The sequence below is a fragment of the Natrix helvetica genome, assembly GCF_964273705.1.
Source record: "Natrix helvetica genome assembly, chromosome: 5".
Classification (NCBI taxonomy): Eukaryota; Metazoa; Chordata; class Lepidosauria; order Squamata; family Natricidae; genus Natrix; species Natrix helvetica.
The window spans coordinates 51,428,074-51,444,715 of record NC_138551.1 but is presented as its reverse complement, the minus strand read 5'-3'; the positions used below and the strand labels follow the sequence as shown (position 1 = coordinate 51,444,715).

Sequence of the window (16,642 nt, the reverse complement as noted above, 5' to 3'; positions counted from 1 at the left end):
CCAAAAAAGATAAAATCAAGCATGACTTCTGGACTTCTTTCCAAGTTCTTAATAGCAACTAATTCTAGATCAGTGACTGGGAGGAGTTTCAAATGAATAGTCAACAATTTTCTGGCATATTGCCTAGTAGAGGAATTTTTCAAGATTTTGCTTTTTTCTATATTTAATCTATATTTTATTGACTTCTCCCCTCTACAATAAATCTCATCCTCTTCAGTTCAGTTTAAATGTTCATTATGGTAACTGACTGGCAGGTGGAGAGATCAACCTTTTCACATAATTTCTCCTCAACACTTGTTTGGTGGGAAAGATTAAAAATGACCAATCAGTTAATTTTTAGCCATGAGTAAAATTGAGATCATTGCACTGGGAACATCAATATCAATGCAAGCTTTGATTGCTTAATGTCAAATAAAGCTTTGGTAAGAGACCAGCTTTGTCATATTCTCCCTCCAGAAAATGGTTAACAAACATGGCTTTTGCCTGTCATTAGTTATCAGCTGCTTCTCATTTTTAACAATTACTGTTCGTATAGGAAAAGAAAACAATATTATTAGATGTACCATATTTAGGCTACAAACATCAGATTATTACTCTACAGCAGCAAAGAGAAAACTCTGCTTCTATCTAGTGGTCATCTAGTGGTAGTTTTGAAGACAAATTGCAACAGTCTAAATACTAGTAACTTTACAGCAATTACTGGTTTTATTTGCAGTTTTTTTTTTCCTATTGGATTGTAAGGCTGTTAGCAGGTGAAGTTTTATTTTTCATTTATTTTTATGAATCCCAATAGAAGACCCACTCTTTTTTTAATGAATAAATAAATGAGGTGTTTATTTAAATTGATATTATAATCCAAGTCATATCATTTTTAAAATTGGTCTTATGCTAAGCCAATAATATAGATGATTTGAAGTTTTGTACAGGTAGTCCTTGACTTATGACCACAATTGAGCACAAAATTTCTGTGGCTAAGCGAAACAGTTAAGTGAACTTTGCCCCATTTTTGGCCTTTTGCCCCACAGCTGTTCAGGGAATCACTGTAGTTGTTAAGTTAGTAACATGGTTGTTAAGTGAATCTGGCTTCCCTAACCCTTTACTTGTTAGAAGGCTGCAAAAAATGATCACATGATCCCAGGACACTGCAGCCATCATTAATATGAGTCAGTTGCCAAGCATCTGAATTTTTACTCTATGACCATGGGGATTCTGCAATGGTCGTGTGAAAAATGCTCATAGCTCACTTTTTTTCAGTGCCGTTTTAACTTCCAGCAGTAACTACGTATTTTCAGAGTATAAGACACACCTTTTTCCCTCAAAAAAAAGAGGCTGAAAAAATGGGTGCGTCTTATACACTGAATACAGCATTTTTTGCCTCCTAAAACCCCACCCCTTCACCAAAATGGCCGTGCATAGCCCTTAGGAGCCTTGCAGAGTGCTCCTGGGGACCGGGGAGGGCAAAAATAAGCAAAAAATGGCCCATTTTTTTTTGCCACCACCACCACCCAAGAGCACTCTACAAGCCTCCTAAAGGCTCTTCATGCCCTTTTTTTTAAAAAAAATGGGCCCATTTTCATGAAAAACAGGCTGTTTTGGGGAGGTCTGCAGAGTGCAAAAACTTTTTTTTAAATTTGCCTCTTCAAATTCTTGGTGCGTCTCATACTCCGAAAAATAGGGTAAATGAATTGTTGTACGTTGAGGACTACCCTGTATTATTTTCAAACTAGCCATCATGGATTAGTCAACAAATCATGGTTAATAATGTGTGAACCTGCTTAAATTGAGTTCTTTAAGTTTTAACAGAATTGACTCCCAATTAAGGATATATAGAGTAACCATTAAAGGTAGCCAAACTGCAGCACTTCTGCAACATATCAATATCAAACTTACAGACTTGGATTTTATGTAAAAATAAATCATTTTAAAGTCCATGCATCTGATTTTTTAAATCACAATTTCTCTTAATTTAGAATTTACATGTATTATTTCATATATCCTGTCTTTTTAACTTGGAGTTCAAGGCAGCACACATATTAGGCTCCTCTATTATTGTCCTAGCAGCAATCCTGTGAAGTAAGTTATGCTGCAAAAGAATAAGTGACCTCCATTCCTTTGTTATGTGTAATCACATATTCAGATTTTTAAAAAATCATTGTAAAGTGTTTCTTTAGAAAACAGCAAAGCATATGAAAACCTGCATGGTTTCTTTATGCTGCAACTGTGTAACCAATTTCTTAGCAGCAGGCACAGTGCTGTGTAATAGACATGTATAAGATTGCACTTTTAGTGATTGAGATGACCTGGCTAGAAAACAACATATTTATGGGGAGACTGAAATAACTCAAATAACTGTGTCCAACAGCCCATCCTGGATGATGATGTTTTCCTTTCAAAGACTTTAGGTGGTAAGCTTGTACTTGTTTACAGACATTCATTCAGCCTGGAACAACTATTAATCCACAATAGATCACGCCTGAGACATGGGATTCAAATTCTGTTTCAGATCTAGATGCCAGCTCCTTCATCTCTTCTGGCAGTTTTATCATCAAATCCAAAAACATTTTCACGTTAGGGAACATGCACTTACTCTTCCTTCAGGATGATATATGCAGAAATGGCAACATTCAAAGACGAAAAAGAAAATTCCCTTGAACATGCTATCACGAATCGAGCAGAGAGGAGTGAAAAAGATCGATTAAGATTACAAAACGTTTGATTTCAATTTATTAGAAAATTTAGCACCATTTCTTACAGATTAAACAGCAATCACACAGTTAACCAGCTCATTAATGCAAGGATGTTTGTGTCATACCTAACTACAGTATCACACTGTTAACAGCCACAGTCTACTTTGTCTCTCACCTCTCTTCCACTGTTCCCCTTCCTTTCATTCTACCCCCCCCACGCCCCCCCCACACCTTACTTTACTTTACTTTTATTGGATTTATTAACCGCTCCCTCTCCCCTAGCAGTTCTTGTTTAAGTATATTTATGTCTTGTTTGCCTGTCTGTGTCTATCATGCTGTTTTCTTAGGACTCAGTGCATTGCTCTGCAAAACCTTAAGGAGTAATACATGTATTAATTGCTCTGGAACCACAAGCTTTTTTTGCTGCAAAAACTTGATAGGTTAACCAGTCAATCTCTCTTTGAAGCTTTGTTGTAAAGCATTTATTCATGTGAAGGTTTATAAGCTTTTCCCTTCCAGTGGCACAGACATAAAGCCGAGAGGAACCATTGTTAAGAAAAGAAAAGTACAAAATCAGTAAAATTGTTTAAAAAGCATATAAATCGAAATGTTTGTGAGGGATAATTCTTGAGTTTGGTGAGCGTCTATGTGAGATGAGTCATCAGAGCCTTTTTTGATTGTGTTAAGATGTTGGATACTTGCTGAATGATCTGACGTTCTTGGAAAAGCTTATTTGGAAGAATGGCTCCAATAGTACCTGTACTTTAAAAAAAGAGTAATTGCATGTGATGTCTTGTGGCTTTATTCGATGCTTAAGATAATTGTTCAGAATTGCATCAGGAAAAATATCATGTCATTATCGCTGTCCAGAGGAATCCTGGAACCTGATATTTTTTAATTGAATAAACCCATGGTGCAACAACATGAAACTGACAAGTAGACCCTATGGAAGATAAGTGGTCAGTCAAATTACCGGCTCTATGCTAGGTTGACCTTTAGGTTAGATCATAACCAGCACCTTGAATCACACCTGGAAATAAACTTGCAAGTAATCTAGATTTGTTAACATCATATCTAATAAATCTGTTTGAAAGATGTTATGCATATTTTGAACAGCAATGTAAGAATTAATTTGCTTGCTCCATAGTAATTCATGCCTCATTGGTTTACTTCAGTCCAGCAATATAATATTCAAGATATTAACAACCCTTTAAGGTCTCAAATATCTCTCTGTTCTTGTTTATAGAAGTTCTTTCTTTTTCTCCCTAGCTTTGAAATATGCAAGGCGTTTTAGCAGCAGTGCCCAGAATTACACCACCCTCTTGCTGGAAGAGGAGAAGGGAATTCTGTATGTGGGAGCCAGGGGGGCAATCTTCTCCTTAAGTTCCAGCAACATTTCTGACACCACTGATGGCTCCTATCAGAAAGTAAGTCTTTCCCTTGGTAAATGCACTGTGTGTGTCTATGTCTGTCTCTCTCTCTCTCTCTGTGGTTTTTAAAAATAATAATTAGTAAAGATTTTCATGTAAGTAAAAGATAAACATGATATTATATAGAAATTAAAACAGAATGAAAGATAAATAAATAGAAAAGGCAACATAGGTAGGAAAAAGAAAAGATTGAAAGAGGTGGCTTCTGATCTTCTAAACAGCATTTGCAAATAACTTCATTATATCTCCTCCCTCTTTAAAGTTCTCTTCTTCCCATTTTCAACTCTTTTTAATCAGCAAATCCATAAATCACCAATTAAGTTCGTCATGCATGATAAAATGTCCTTTCTTACTTTTCAAATATCCAGCATTGATTAAAAGTACCTTTAGACATATTTGATACCGTCTTTGGAGTCATATACCAATGACAGATCATCACTAAGCAGTGCCAGAGGGCGGCGCCCAGGAGCAGGGCCTTCTCTGTGATGGGCCCAGCCCTCTGGAATGACCTCCCCCCCGACATTAGGATTACTACCGACCTCCGCTCCTTCCGTACAAAACTCAAGACCCACCTTTTCCAACTAGCTGGCCTGGCTCAACTATAGTTTTATCTCTAATCCTCCTGGCAATTTTAAACTTTCTACACTTTAAAAAATTTAACTTGGGGTATTTTAATTTTTAACCTTATTATTATTGTTGTTTTTGTATTGTAACAATTGTTGTGACTTTATACCTCCTCCGTGTAATGTAATGTCTTATCGTGTAACATGTGATTTATTTATTGTACGCCGCCCCGAGTCCCTTTGTGGAGAGGGAGCGGCTACAAGTCTAATAAATACAAATACAAATACAAATTTTATAAAAGTTCTCTTTTAAGTTGCAACACAATTTGAATTTCAGTCCTTTTTATCCACATTTCCTCCCATTGGCCTGTCTGTGCGTTATAACCAAAGCCCATTTTACCATGCACTCTTTAAGTTGGTTGTCTTCTATTTCAAATCTTAGCAAAGGTTTATACATTTTAGCAATAACATATTCACCATTTGTACATTGTTCAATTTCAGATCATTATGTAGTTCAATACCAATTAGCCTGTTATCCATATTAAGTCTGTCTCCAAATTGTGAGCAAGGAAACCTTTGGAAACTAAATTCCTGTAGATCAGTTGTTTTCCTTTATTTCATCTTAAATTTTGCATTTTTCAGTATTAACAAACCCTAATAAGTTAACCATTTCGCTTTGCCTGTTGTTTTTTTCTAATAAAATGCTTCTTATGCCAAAGCCAATTCTGTGAAGGTATTTTCAGCACAGCCAGGGATTATGTCTTTTCCATACTCTTAATATTGAAACCTACATTAATTTTAACTAATCATACCATAGAAAACCATGCCCCCAAGCCTCAGGTTGTGTTCTGCAAATTCTAATATTTTCTTACTTCTAAACAACACCCACTCTTCATCCAAATATCAGGCTAAAAACTATTATTTAAAATCATGCAGACCTAATTCTTTTTCCTTTAAATAAAGTACTTTATTTAAATATAAAATAGCTTATATTCAAAGGTTGGTTTCTTCCCCATCTTATGAATCTAAATGTATTTTTTGCAATTGTTTAAAAGGTGCATCATTAGTCAAAACAGGTGTTGTTTGAAATAACATCATTCTGGTTGGTACATTCATTTTTTTATCACAGAAATTCTGGCAAACAGTGATAACTGCAGCTTTCCCGATCTTAACAAATCTTTTTAAATTTCATTCCATACTTTAACATACTTTTTTGAAATAAAATACAATTCATATTAGATATAGTAATAACAGATACTTTACATTTTTCTCAATCTAAAAAGAGGTCTGGATTCTGCCCAAACCCACGCTTAGCATGTCAATAACACTATCTAACCATCTCATCCTCTGCCATCCCCGTCTCCTTTTCCTTCATCAGAATTTTTTCCAATGAATCCTCTCTTCTCATTTGGTTGCCAAAGTATTTGAGTATTTAAGCTAGAAATAAGAGAGTAGAGTAGAGTAGAGTAGAGTAGAGTAGAATAGAATAGAATAGAATAGAATAGAATAAGAGTTGGAAGGGACCTTGGAGGTCTTCTAGTCCAACCCCCTGCTAGGACAGGAAACCCTACACCACTTCAGACAAATGGATATCCAACATCTTCTTAAAAAGGTCCAATGTGGGAGCATTCACAACTTCTGGAGGCAAGTTGCTCCATTGATTAATTGTTCTAACTGTCAGGAAATTTCTCCTTAGTTCTAAGTTGCTTCTCTCCTTGCTTAGTTTCTATCCATTGCTTCTTGTCCTACCCTCAGGTGCTTTTTAGAATAGCTTGACTCCCTCTTCTTTGTGGCAGCCCCTGAGATATTGAGACACTGCTATCATATCACCCTAGTCCTTCTTTTCATTAAACCAAACATACCCAGTTCCTGCAGCCGTTCCTCATATGTTTTAGCCTCCAGTCCCCTAGAAAGATGTTAATATAGCCATTATTCAATAAAATTTTTGGTCAATATTTTCCACTAAAATCAAGTATAGACCTTCTGTGGGAATTAATACTATATTTGCATGTTTAGCTCTTTTGGCATCTTTCATAAATGCATATTGTTAAGGAATCTATACAGATAATTTCAAGGAGAAAGGGATACAGCTTTGGACCGAGCTCTATTTGGTTTGTCAGCTGTTCCTCAACCAGATTCAAGAGCAATGCATATACATCACAATTCATACTTCAGAAGGATTGAATACTTTATTTTTTAGATTTTCTTCAGCTCTTTATTCCCTGAAATATTTTTATTTCAATTTAATTTGAAATCTGCATTGAGAAGGGAGGTATTCATGACTGATTGAGAGTTGGCCAATCAAACCTGTGCAATTCACTTTCTGCTTTAACTAGGAACAGATTCCCCTCCTTTCTCTCTAAATTTAGGTTATAGGAGAAAGATTTATGTGGGAAACAGATGCAGAGAATTCTTTTCCCTGGCCTTTTTAGAATAGAGTATTTCTTTTTTATTATAGTAACATGGCAATAGATAACTAAGATGCAATGTTCTGTCTGACACATGGCCTCTATTATGTCAGAATATTGTCACACAAAGGCTGTCTTCACAAGGAAATAGATATTGGGGGTAATCTGGATTCTGCAACACACATGAACTTAAGATTTCATTTATCTTGTTTATTTACCAAAGTAGGGGAAGAGCTGGGTTCTTTACTGAATATGTTTTGTTTTATTTTTAAACTATTTAACTGTTATTGGAAATTTCAAACAGTCTATAGCAGGCAAAATATGTATTACAAACATAGATTGAAACAGTAGAAAAAGTTTTGTGACAATTTTAAATACAGGAAAAAAGGAGGGCAAGAATGAAACATTTATGCTCAAAAGGCTGTCAAGGGCCACTCAAATCATATGGTTGAACTACATGAATTTCAGGGCAAAGCATTGTAAACAGTGCAATCACTTAGAAAGCCAGACTGTACATTGTGGCTTAACATGATGTGTGACCAGGGTCAAAATGGCAGGTCATTTGTCTAGAAATAATATATTTGTATTCTTATTTTGGGCTTTTATACTTACTTACCTGCTCTCTGTTTATTCAATATGAAAATGTAGCTCCTGGAGGCACTCCTTCTAATAATGATAATAAGCTATTTTTTCCCATTCCTTCACTTGACTGTTCCCTTTATGTAGCAAAAGCTAAAGCACTCATTTCAGTCAAGGACCTTTAAAAAATAAATGGGCCACATAATTCTCTTGTACTCTCCTGCTTTATATTTAGTTAAATCCACTTACTTTGAACAAGACCAAATATGAACTCTAAACGGGTTTTATGAGCTTCATGGAATTTGCTTTTTAATGTCATAATTAACTCCTGTTTCCTGTGCTGGGTTGGCTGAAAGAATAATGAACTCGTTTTCTGTTACTTTGCAGTTAAATTGGGAAGTATCTCCTGAGAAGCAAGCAGAATGCTTGAAAAAAGGCAAAAACATCAAGGTGGGTGTATTGCCTCTGCCTCTTTCTGGGTGAGCCACTAGCTTGTTTGAACCTTTAATGAATGAGAAAATGTATGAGAAATCTTATGAAAATTACGCCCTCGCTTCCTTTTTGCAGACAGAGTGTTACAATCACATCAAGCTTTTGCAGAGGCTAAATTCAACCCATCTGTATGCCTGTGGTACATATGCCTTCCACCCACTCTGTGCTTACATCGTAAGTAAAAGTGAGGGTGGTTTTCACCACTGCTCTGGGCTTTCATTTTACTTATTGGTTGTGAGGTGAGGGTGATATTCAGATCATAATTAAATAATTAACTCTGACAAATTTGAAGAAATTATTATTAACCGGTTTCTGACATTCCCAGTCATTTTCCTCATCAACCAGCTTTTTGATGCAGAATTGGGTGTACGTATATTCTATTTACAGACAGGTATCTGGAGTAATAATTCAGTCTGCAGTCCTGGCTCTTCTATTACTAATTCCTGCCAAAGAATAAAAAGATCTGGAGGATGAGAATCTATTTCTTTGGCTTGCCACGATGAAGGCAGAACACGCCAATTTTCCTCTGCACTCTGTTTTGTTGATTTTCAGGAACCAATTGACTTTAGACTAATATTTTGAGGAGCATTCTTTTAATTTTGTTCATATGAAACCAACTTTTGCCAAACTCAAGCTTTTTGTGTGTTAAATTACAATTGCAATACCTATTTTTGGAGTATTAGACGCACCTTTCCCCCCCTAAAAGAGCATGGAAATGTTGGTGCATCTTATACACCGAATACAGCCATTTTTGGCCTCCCAAGGGCTGGGGAAGGCACAAAATCCCCATTTTTGTGGAAAATGGCCCGTTTTCCACCTGTTTTTCACAAAGCCAGGGGCGTTTTTGCGTTCTCCCAGCCCTGCTGAAGCCTGCAAAATGCTCACGGGGGCCAGGGAGGACAAAAACCTTGTTTCCTTACTTACCTCTTTGAAATCTTGGTGCGTCTTAATACACTGGTATGTCTTATTGTCCGAAAAATACAGTAATTCTCATCCAGTTGTCCATGAAAGTCACCAAGATGGTGAAGTTATTTTCCCTAAAGAATACAGGAAAATAAAGATAAATATGCCTTTATAAAGTCTCTGTAAATTCATGTCTACATTAATTTATTTAATATTGGAATGCCTCCTGTTATTTGGAAAACATATTGAGGTAGGATCTGGGAGACTTTGGTTCAGATCTCCCTGAAACTTACCTTGGACATATCATAATATTCCAGCCCAACTTATCTCAAAATGTTATTAACTGTATCATATATATTCTTGGATTTTTTGAGGGACAACAAGGATCAACATCTGTAAATTTAGATATATACTTGCTAGTACTCAAATAAAGGAGATTTTGTTGGTAAAATAATGGTTCAATAGCTCTTTTATGCAATAGAGAGCAAAGTGGGGATTTAGGCCTGTTCAGCTGCTTCTTGTTATGTTGGATCCATTGTTCTTCAAGCTGGTGCATCTGTTGCAGATAAATGGTACTTTCTCTACATTCAAGTTACAATTGGCTATAGTTGGGAAAGTACGCTATATTTTCTCTTTATACTTTACCAATTGAAGTAGGTCATGTAATAAGATGTCACTAGTGATAGGATTTCTTGTTTCTATTGTTGGAACAATAGAAACAACCAATTTCTACTATTGGTTGATTGTATATAATTTCACATTCCATCATGTGAAGGAAAAAATATCAACCTTTGCTTTTTTAAGGATTATTTAATGCCAGATATGCTTATTTAGCTTTAATGTCTATCTAATTGATACCTATATCTGTATTCAATATATGGATTCAAAATATCTATAATATTGCATTCAAAGGACTCCAAGAATGTACTGAATAATTACAATTACATTAAAAACAATAGAACAGATTGATTTCTTATGAAATTAAAAAGGAATGGCTCTTGACTTCTCAAATGTAGAAAATAAATTGAATGCATTTCTAAATCCAAAGTTTTATGAGACCCCAAAGAGATAGGGTCAGGCTTAGACAAATCTCCTTGGATACTGCATTTCAAAGAACAAGAAAAGATACTGATAAGAATTGATAAAGCTTTGTTACACCTCCTTCTGCCTCTATTTTTAACTACCAGTTTCAGAAGCAGATTTAACAGATACTGTCAAATTGATCTTGGTAGGTCTCAGAAAAAGAAAAGAAAGAAAAATCATAATCCTTTAAACTGAGATGTGTTTTATCCTTTTCCATCTTTTGTTTTCATATTGATCTACAAAATCTGTTTTAAGGTATAATACAACAAGGATGAGGGATAATCTAGTCTTTTTAACATCATCCCTCCACAATAACCCTTATGAAACCTCTACAATAAGTGACAGTGCTGCAAGACTGGATGGAAGACATGTTTGTATTTCATTTTTATTAGTGAAATATAGTAAGCCAAAAATATGATACATAACAGTGATTTTAAAAAGCTAAAATGTAAAGAGAACAGAAGAAAGAAAATAAATTGTATTATCTTAGTATAAAAGTAACATAAATTTAGACACCATAACCCAGTGGTGGGTTCCTACCAGTTTGGCCCGGTTTGGCTAAACTGGTAGTGGTTTGGCGGCCTAGGTGGCTGGAACCGGCAGGGACCCAGGCCTTCCTGGCACCCCCACCCCTCCGGAACTGGTTCTCCAGCACCTACAGCGCCGCCATCTTGTTTTTTGTTTCTGCACATGTGCAGAACAATTTTTATTGTACTGCGCACTCATGGTGCACCCATGACCAAACCGGCAGTAGTGATTGCCGGAACCCACCCCTGCCATAACCTACAAGAGATATAGTAGTTGACACAATTGTCAAAAGATGTCAGAAGATTATTTTTGAAAAATAAAAGCTCTTGTTAGAGTTTGAGAAACAAAAATGAGAGAATAATTGCTTCAGTCTCTAAGTATTTACATTTAGGATGAAAGTTCTTCCTGTTGCTTGAATATTAAGGTTTGAACCACATACTTCCAAATTTGTTGAACAGAGATCTATTGTATTCTTTTTGTTCCTTTTGTTCCTCCAATCATGTGAATTATGATGCTTTTATAAATCATTTGGTTGGATTACATGTAATCTTTGGGGGATCAGAACAACTGCAACTTCTATTTTAATTCTATTCTATTTTACGTGCATCTATTTTTACTTTCTTGTCTTTTGCTATACTAACAATGATGCTTCTTTCTTGTTATGCTTAATGCCATGCATTTATCTTTTTAAAAGATCCCTATAAATAAAGGGAACTTCCATACCACTAGCATTTTTATTCTTTTAGACCAGGGGTCTCCAACCAGTGATGGGATTCAGCCAGTTCGCACCACTTTGGGAGAACCGGTTGTTAACATTCTGAGCAGTTTGGTGAACTGGTTGTTGGAAGAAATCATTAGGACAGGGAACCAGTTGTTAAATTATTTGAATCCCAACCTTGGCAACTTTAAGACTGGAGGACCTCAACTCCCAGAATTCCCCAGCCAGCAAAGAATTCTGGGAGTTGAAGTCTGCCAGGCTTAAAGTTGCCAAGATTGGAGACCCCTGTTTTAGACCATTGCACTGTCTTCATAGGCAATCTTGGATTAATTCACATCATTCTTCTACACCTCTTTCAAGAAATCAAGCTCAGTCCATTCAAATCTCACTGTTTTATGTGGCACTGGGGGGAAAAAATTGCAGACAGGCCATTGTTTTATAAAGTATCCCAATGCCTGGTATGATTCACAAGCACCTCCAATTGCTTAGTTAGCTTATCTGTGGTAGGGGAAGGTAGGGTGGAGTGCAATGGGGTTGAAGTGGAGTGGGGAGAGAAGGGAAAGGAAGCTAAATCTTAAAGCTAAGATTGTTTTCCATTAGTGCTTACGTTTCAGAGTAAACATTTTCTCCTGTATGCCTGTTGGATCAAAAATGAGAGAAGCACAAATAAAAGAAAATGTTTTTTTTTGTTTTTCCAGATCTTTTAATTTTTGTGTTTTGTGTTTTATTTTCTGTTTTTATTTTCCAGATATTTCTGAAATGTTTCTATTAGTAACTATTATAATCTAAATTGTTACTTTAGAACTAAAGGGGCAGTCTTTTTGGACCTGAGAGCTTTCCTTATATTTCCAAGTTGTAGTTGAAAGGCACAATCCCTCAAAATGACAGGACAGTATTAAGAGATGGCCTCATAAATTAAGTAGTATGATCCCCCCCCCCACCAAATTTCATTATTCTTTCTCTCCCTCCTTCCCACACACGAACACAAACACACAATTTGAAGAGGAGATGAGAGCAGCATATGTGACCTGGGTCTTTGGACTGTGTTTTTCTGCTTTACAGTGTTTTATTTTAAAATAGTGGTTGATTATTCCACGCTGTTATCAGTCATGATAAAAGAATGTTATTCAGTAGTTTGGTATAAAGCATGTTAAGTCAGTAGGTCAAGATAAAATAGTAAATCTGCCACAACATAAGATTTGGATATATTGAGACTGGTATAAGTATTTGGCACTCTGCATCACAGCTAGGTCACTTTCAATCCACATATACTGAGTGCAACTCCTCAGGCCAAGTAGCTAATGCTGATTAGTTAATGCTTAATGCTAATTGAGGCCAAGCATCTAATTCACAGAGAGGACATTAGTACTTTTGCTCAAAATCAGCATGATGATTCTAAACCCCTGAAGTAGGAAATAGGAAATCAATCCATTTTCAATTATATTTTGTTATTGATTCAACTGCCATTACTTTTAAAAACAATTTTGATATTGGGTTTGGGTAGGAGAGAGGAATAAAGGAGCAGGTCCATAACTCAAGGATCCTCCTGGGTTCATGGTTCCTGCTGGATAAGTGGGTGGAGTCTTACTTAGGACAGGAGGCTTACCTCCGGCAAGATGCTCTACATGGGGCCGCCCTTAAAAAGGAATCCTGAATCCATGCTTGGTGCAAAATGTTCATGGGTACTTGCCACTAAGTACATATCAAACTTGTTCTGCAAATTCTGGGCTGGCTCTCTCTTTTTTTTCCTGGTTGCAATTTAAAATGCAGTTTTTAACCAATATAGCTCTTTACAGCTCGGCTACTTGTAGGACTGTGTCTCCCCACTAGAGTCAGACCAAACCTTGAGAGCATTCGGGGTTGCCCCCCTAGAATACCTTCCCATTGGAGATTCTCTTTCCATAATTACCTGACTTCTGGAAAAAGCAAAAATAGGTTTTTCAAGAGGGCTTTTGGAGCCTGATCTGCTACATTATGCTGGAAAACTTAAGTCATTGCAATTTATTTGTTTCTGATATTCTACTTTTGTTATTGTGAACTACTAAGTGTCTTTTTTTGTGACTGTGGCAGGATATACATTTGATAAATAAATATGTGGAAAAACTGGAGGTGAAAGTATTTGCCTCTTGTGAAAAATGTTAATGGAAGCAGGAAAAATGTATTTATTGACCAGTAAAAATTACACTAGATTCCCCTATTATGGCAAAACAAAATATGCAACCATTTCATAGCCAAGAACCTTTGTGTGGCATCCTTGGGTGAGTTGGGGTGGAGGGTGGACATACTCCAAAAGGTAGAACCAGATCTAAAGTAAGCTTTTGTTTCATTAACATTTAATCAACATTAAATATAATTAATAGGAGAACTGGAGGCTAAAACATATAAAGAATGGTTGCTGGAATTGGGTATGTCTAGTTTGATGAAAAGAAGGAATGGGGGTGACATGATAGCAGTGTTCCAATATCTCAGGGGTTGCCACAAAGAAGAGGGAGTCAAACTATTCTCCAAAGCACCTGAAGGTAGAACAAGAAGCAATGGGTGGAAACTAATCAAGGAGAGAAGCAACTTAGAACTGAGGAGAAATTTCCTGACAGTTAGAACAATTAATCAGTGGAACAACTTGCCTCCAGAAGTTGTGAATGTTCCAACGCTGGAAATTTTAAAGAAGATGTTGGATAACCATTTGTCTGAAGTGGTGTAGGGTTTCCTGCCTAAGCAGGGAGTTGGAGTAGAAGACCTCCCAGGTCCCTCTGTTATTCTATTCTATTCTATTCTATTCTATTCTGTTCTGTTCTGTTCTGTTCTGTTCTGTTCTAATTATATTCTGATCGTATATAACATGATTTCTCTGTTGTGTCACATTAACTGGTTTTCTCAACCTAACCTACTGCATAAGGTTGTTATTGTGGGAAAATAGTAGGAAGAAGGAGCATAATGTATGTTTGCCACATTGAATTGGTAGGATAAAAATCCAACAAATAAACATTTGAAGCAATATTTAATATTTGTTGATTTCTCATCTTGATATACCACCAGAATCCAAACTGTTGAAGGTCATTTACTTGGGTAAAGTTGTATCCACACTTTTGGGGGAGGAGCTCATGCAGGCCAGGCACCTCAAGTACTACTGTGCTAAACCACAATTATATGCACTAACCAAACTGCCACCAACAGCACATGTTCTGCAGAGAGAGACGTAATCTCAGTTCTGGGAAATGCTGATCTTTGTAGCCTAGCAGAAAGATAGTGAGCTACCCACATTGATTCTGATTAACTGGAAGTATGGTTATTGTAAAAGGGTAGTGAGTATGTGGAAGAATGGGAGTTTTTGTTCCAGAAGGCACCTTGCTGCTTTTTGGGAGAAGGAGCATACAATTGATTAGAAAGAATCCCTTCCTGTCTTCCATCTTGCTCCCAGAACATGAAGTGCTGTATTTGCTTCCAGAGTGGGATAATGTCGCTCCAAGGCAGAATTCTGTATCTTAAGAATGATTTGTCTCTTCTGTTCATTTTCTGCAGGATACCAACAAATTCGTGTTACCCTCTCACTTTGAGGAAGGGAAGGAAAAATGCCCTTATGATCCTTCTCATGGCTATACAGGCCTCATTGTGGGTATGTAGTTCCATTCTCACCAACTCTTTCCCATGCTGCAACTTGAATTCAGAATGGGCAGAGTGAGAAATCCCTCTGTGAAACGTCTGTGGAGCGTTTGCATGGAGCTTCAGAGGAATGCATCATCAGTGATCATGGTTTGAGGGTCTTATGGATCTCTGCACTTAGTTTTGTGATGCAAAGCATGAACAGAATAATAACATTGGAAGGAATCTTGGAAGTCTTCTAGTCCAACCGCTGCTCAAGCAGGAGGCCCTATACCCTTCCGGAGAAATGGCTGTCCAGTCTCTTCTTGAAAACCTCCACTGATGTAATTTGATGCAGCTGCAGTCTCTTCTGGTATCATTAAACAAAGCCCAGCCATCCCTGCAGTGCCCACCTCAGGCAGGGAGTTATATAAACACCTCCCCCCTTTGGCGAAGTGATTGAATCCCCTTTTTAAAGAGTGTTCCCAGTTTTGTCATTTGTGCTACCTTTCTTCTTGGGGAGGAGGGGGATTGGTTGTCGTTCCTATATTTTTAAGTGTCCTTAATCATTTGTAAACCAATCAAACATGCTTGGAAGCAGCCAATGTACAATATAAATATTTTTTTGCTTGTTTATTTATTATAGAAATGTCATGGGTGAGAAAAGCTTGGGTGGTTCCTTGAAAAATCTTTCTGTGTCTAGCCAGGTTAAAATGGTCATGTCCTTGGCACATCCCAGTGGAAGAAATAGAGGAGAGTTTATAAAAAAAGTTTATAAAAAGGTCGATCATATACTGTAATGAATAAATCTTAAGTCCTTGTTGCTTTTGCTGCATTTGTTTCCCAGATGGCAGTTTATATACAGCAACACGCTATGAATTCCGCAGCCTACCAGACATCCGACGCAACCGGCACCAGCGGGTTCTGAGAACTGAGGAATCCCCCTTGCATTGGCTGAATGGTAGGTCCTACAGCCGTAGCTCAGGTCTTTCATCCCTCACCCTCCTAGATAGTAAAAACAATCTTGCATTTACATGGGTTGGAATTGTAGCTTACATCCATTACCCAGAAAATGACAGCCAGCCACTTGAGCTGTCTTCTGAAAAGAAAACTCAAGCTATGAACAAACAGACTCTGTCTCACTTCCTTGAAAGATTCAAGGCTCATGACTGTTGACTTGCCCTGTGTAAGCAGCAGCAGCAGCAGCCTTAGACACTTTTCTTTGAAAGACCGTGCTGACCTTTCTCCTCCTCTTGCAGACGCAGAATTTGTGGCTTCTGTGTTGGTCAGGGAGAGTACAAGGAGCTCTGTGGGAGATGATGACAAAATCTACTATTTCTTCACTGAACGTGCTGGAGAGGAGAGCACTTCAATATTTGAGAAGACCCAGGTGCCCAGAGTAGCTCGAGTAGCGCGAGTGTGTAAGGTAAAATAAATGGTCTGTCGTCAATATACACTTGCACTAATGATGGCATTTGGAGGGTTGGTTCAGGCTACTATGCAAATGAAATAGAGGCTATGGGTGCCTCTGGTCATCCCCATAATTCAGGGGTGTCCAAACTTGGGAACTTTAAGACTTGTGGACTTCAACTCCGAGAATTCCCCAGCCAGCATGGCTGGCTGGGGAATTCTGGGAGTTGAAGTCCACAAGTCTTAAAGTTCCCAAGTTTGG

At 37.2% G+C, this 16,642-nt stretch overlaps 1 protein-coding gene across 7 annotated transcripts in view; it reads left to right on the top strand.

Annotated features, from left to right (window-relative positions):
- The window catches only part of SEMA4G (semaphorin 4G), a 110,014-nt gene that overhangs the window by 79,277 nt on the left and 14,095 nt on the right, over positions 1-16,642 (top strand). For all 7 annotated transcript variants that reach the window (XM_081953876.1, XM_081953872.1, XM_081953874.1 and 4 more), the window contains 6 exons: positions 3,957-4,114; positions 8,055-8,117; positions 8,235-8,333; positions 14,911-15,004; positions 15,818-15,931; positions 16,230-16,396. In XM_081953876.1, the coding sequence (XP_081810002.1) occupies positions 3,957-4,114; positions 8,055-8,117; positions 8,235-8,333; positions 14,911-15,004; positions 15,818-15,931; positions 16,230-16,396 (695 nt within the window). The remainder of the gene's footprint in view (positions 1-3,956; positions 4,115-8,054; positions 8,118-8,234; positions 8,334-14,910; positions 15,005-15,817; positions 15,932-16,229; positions 16,397-16,642) is intronic.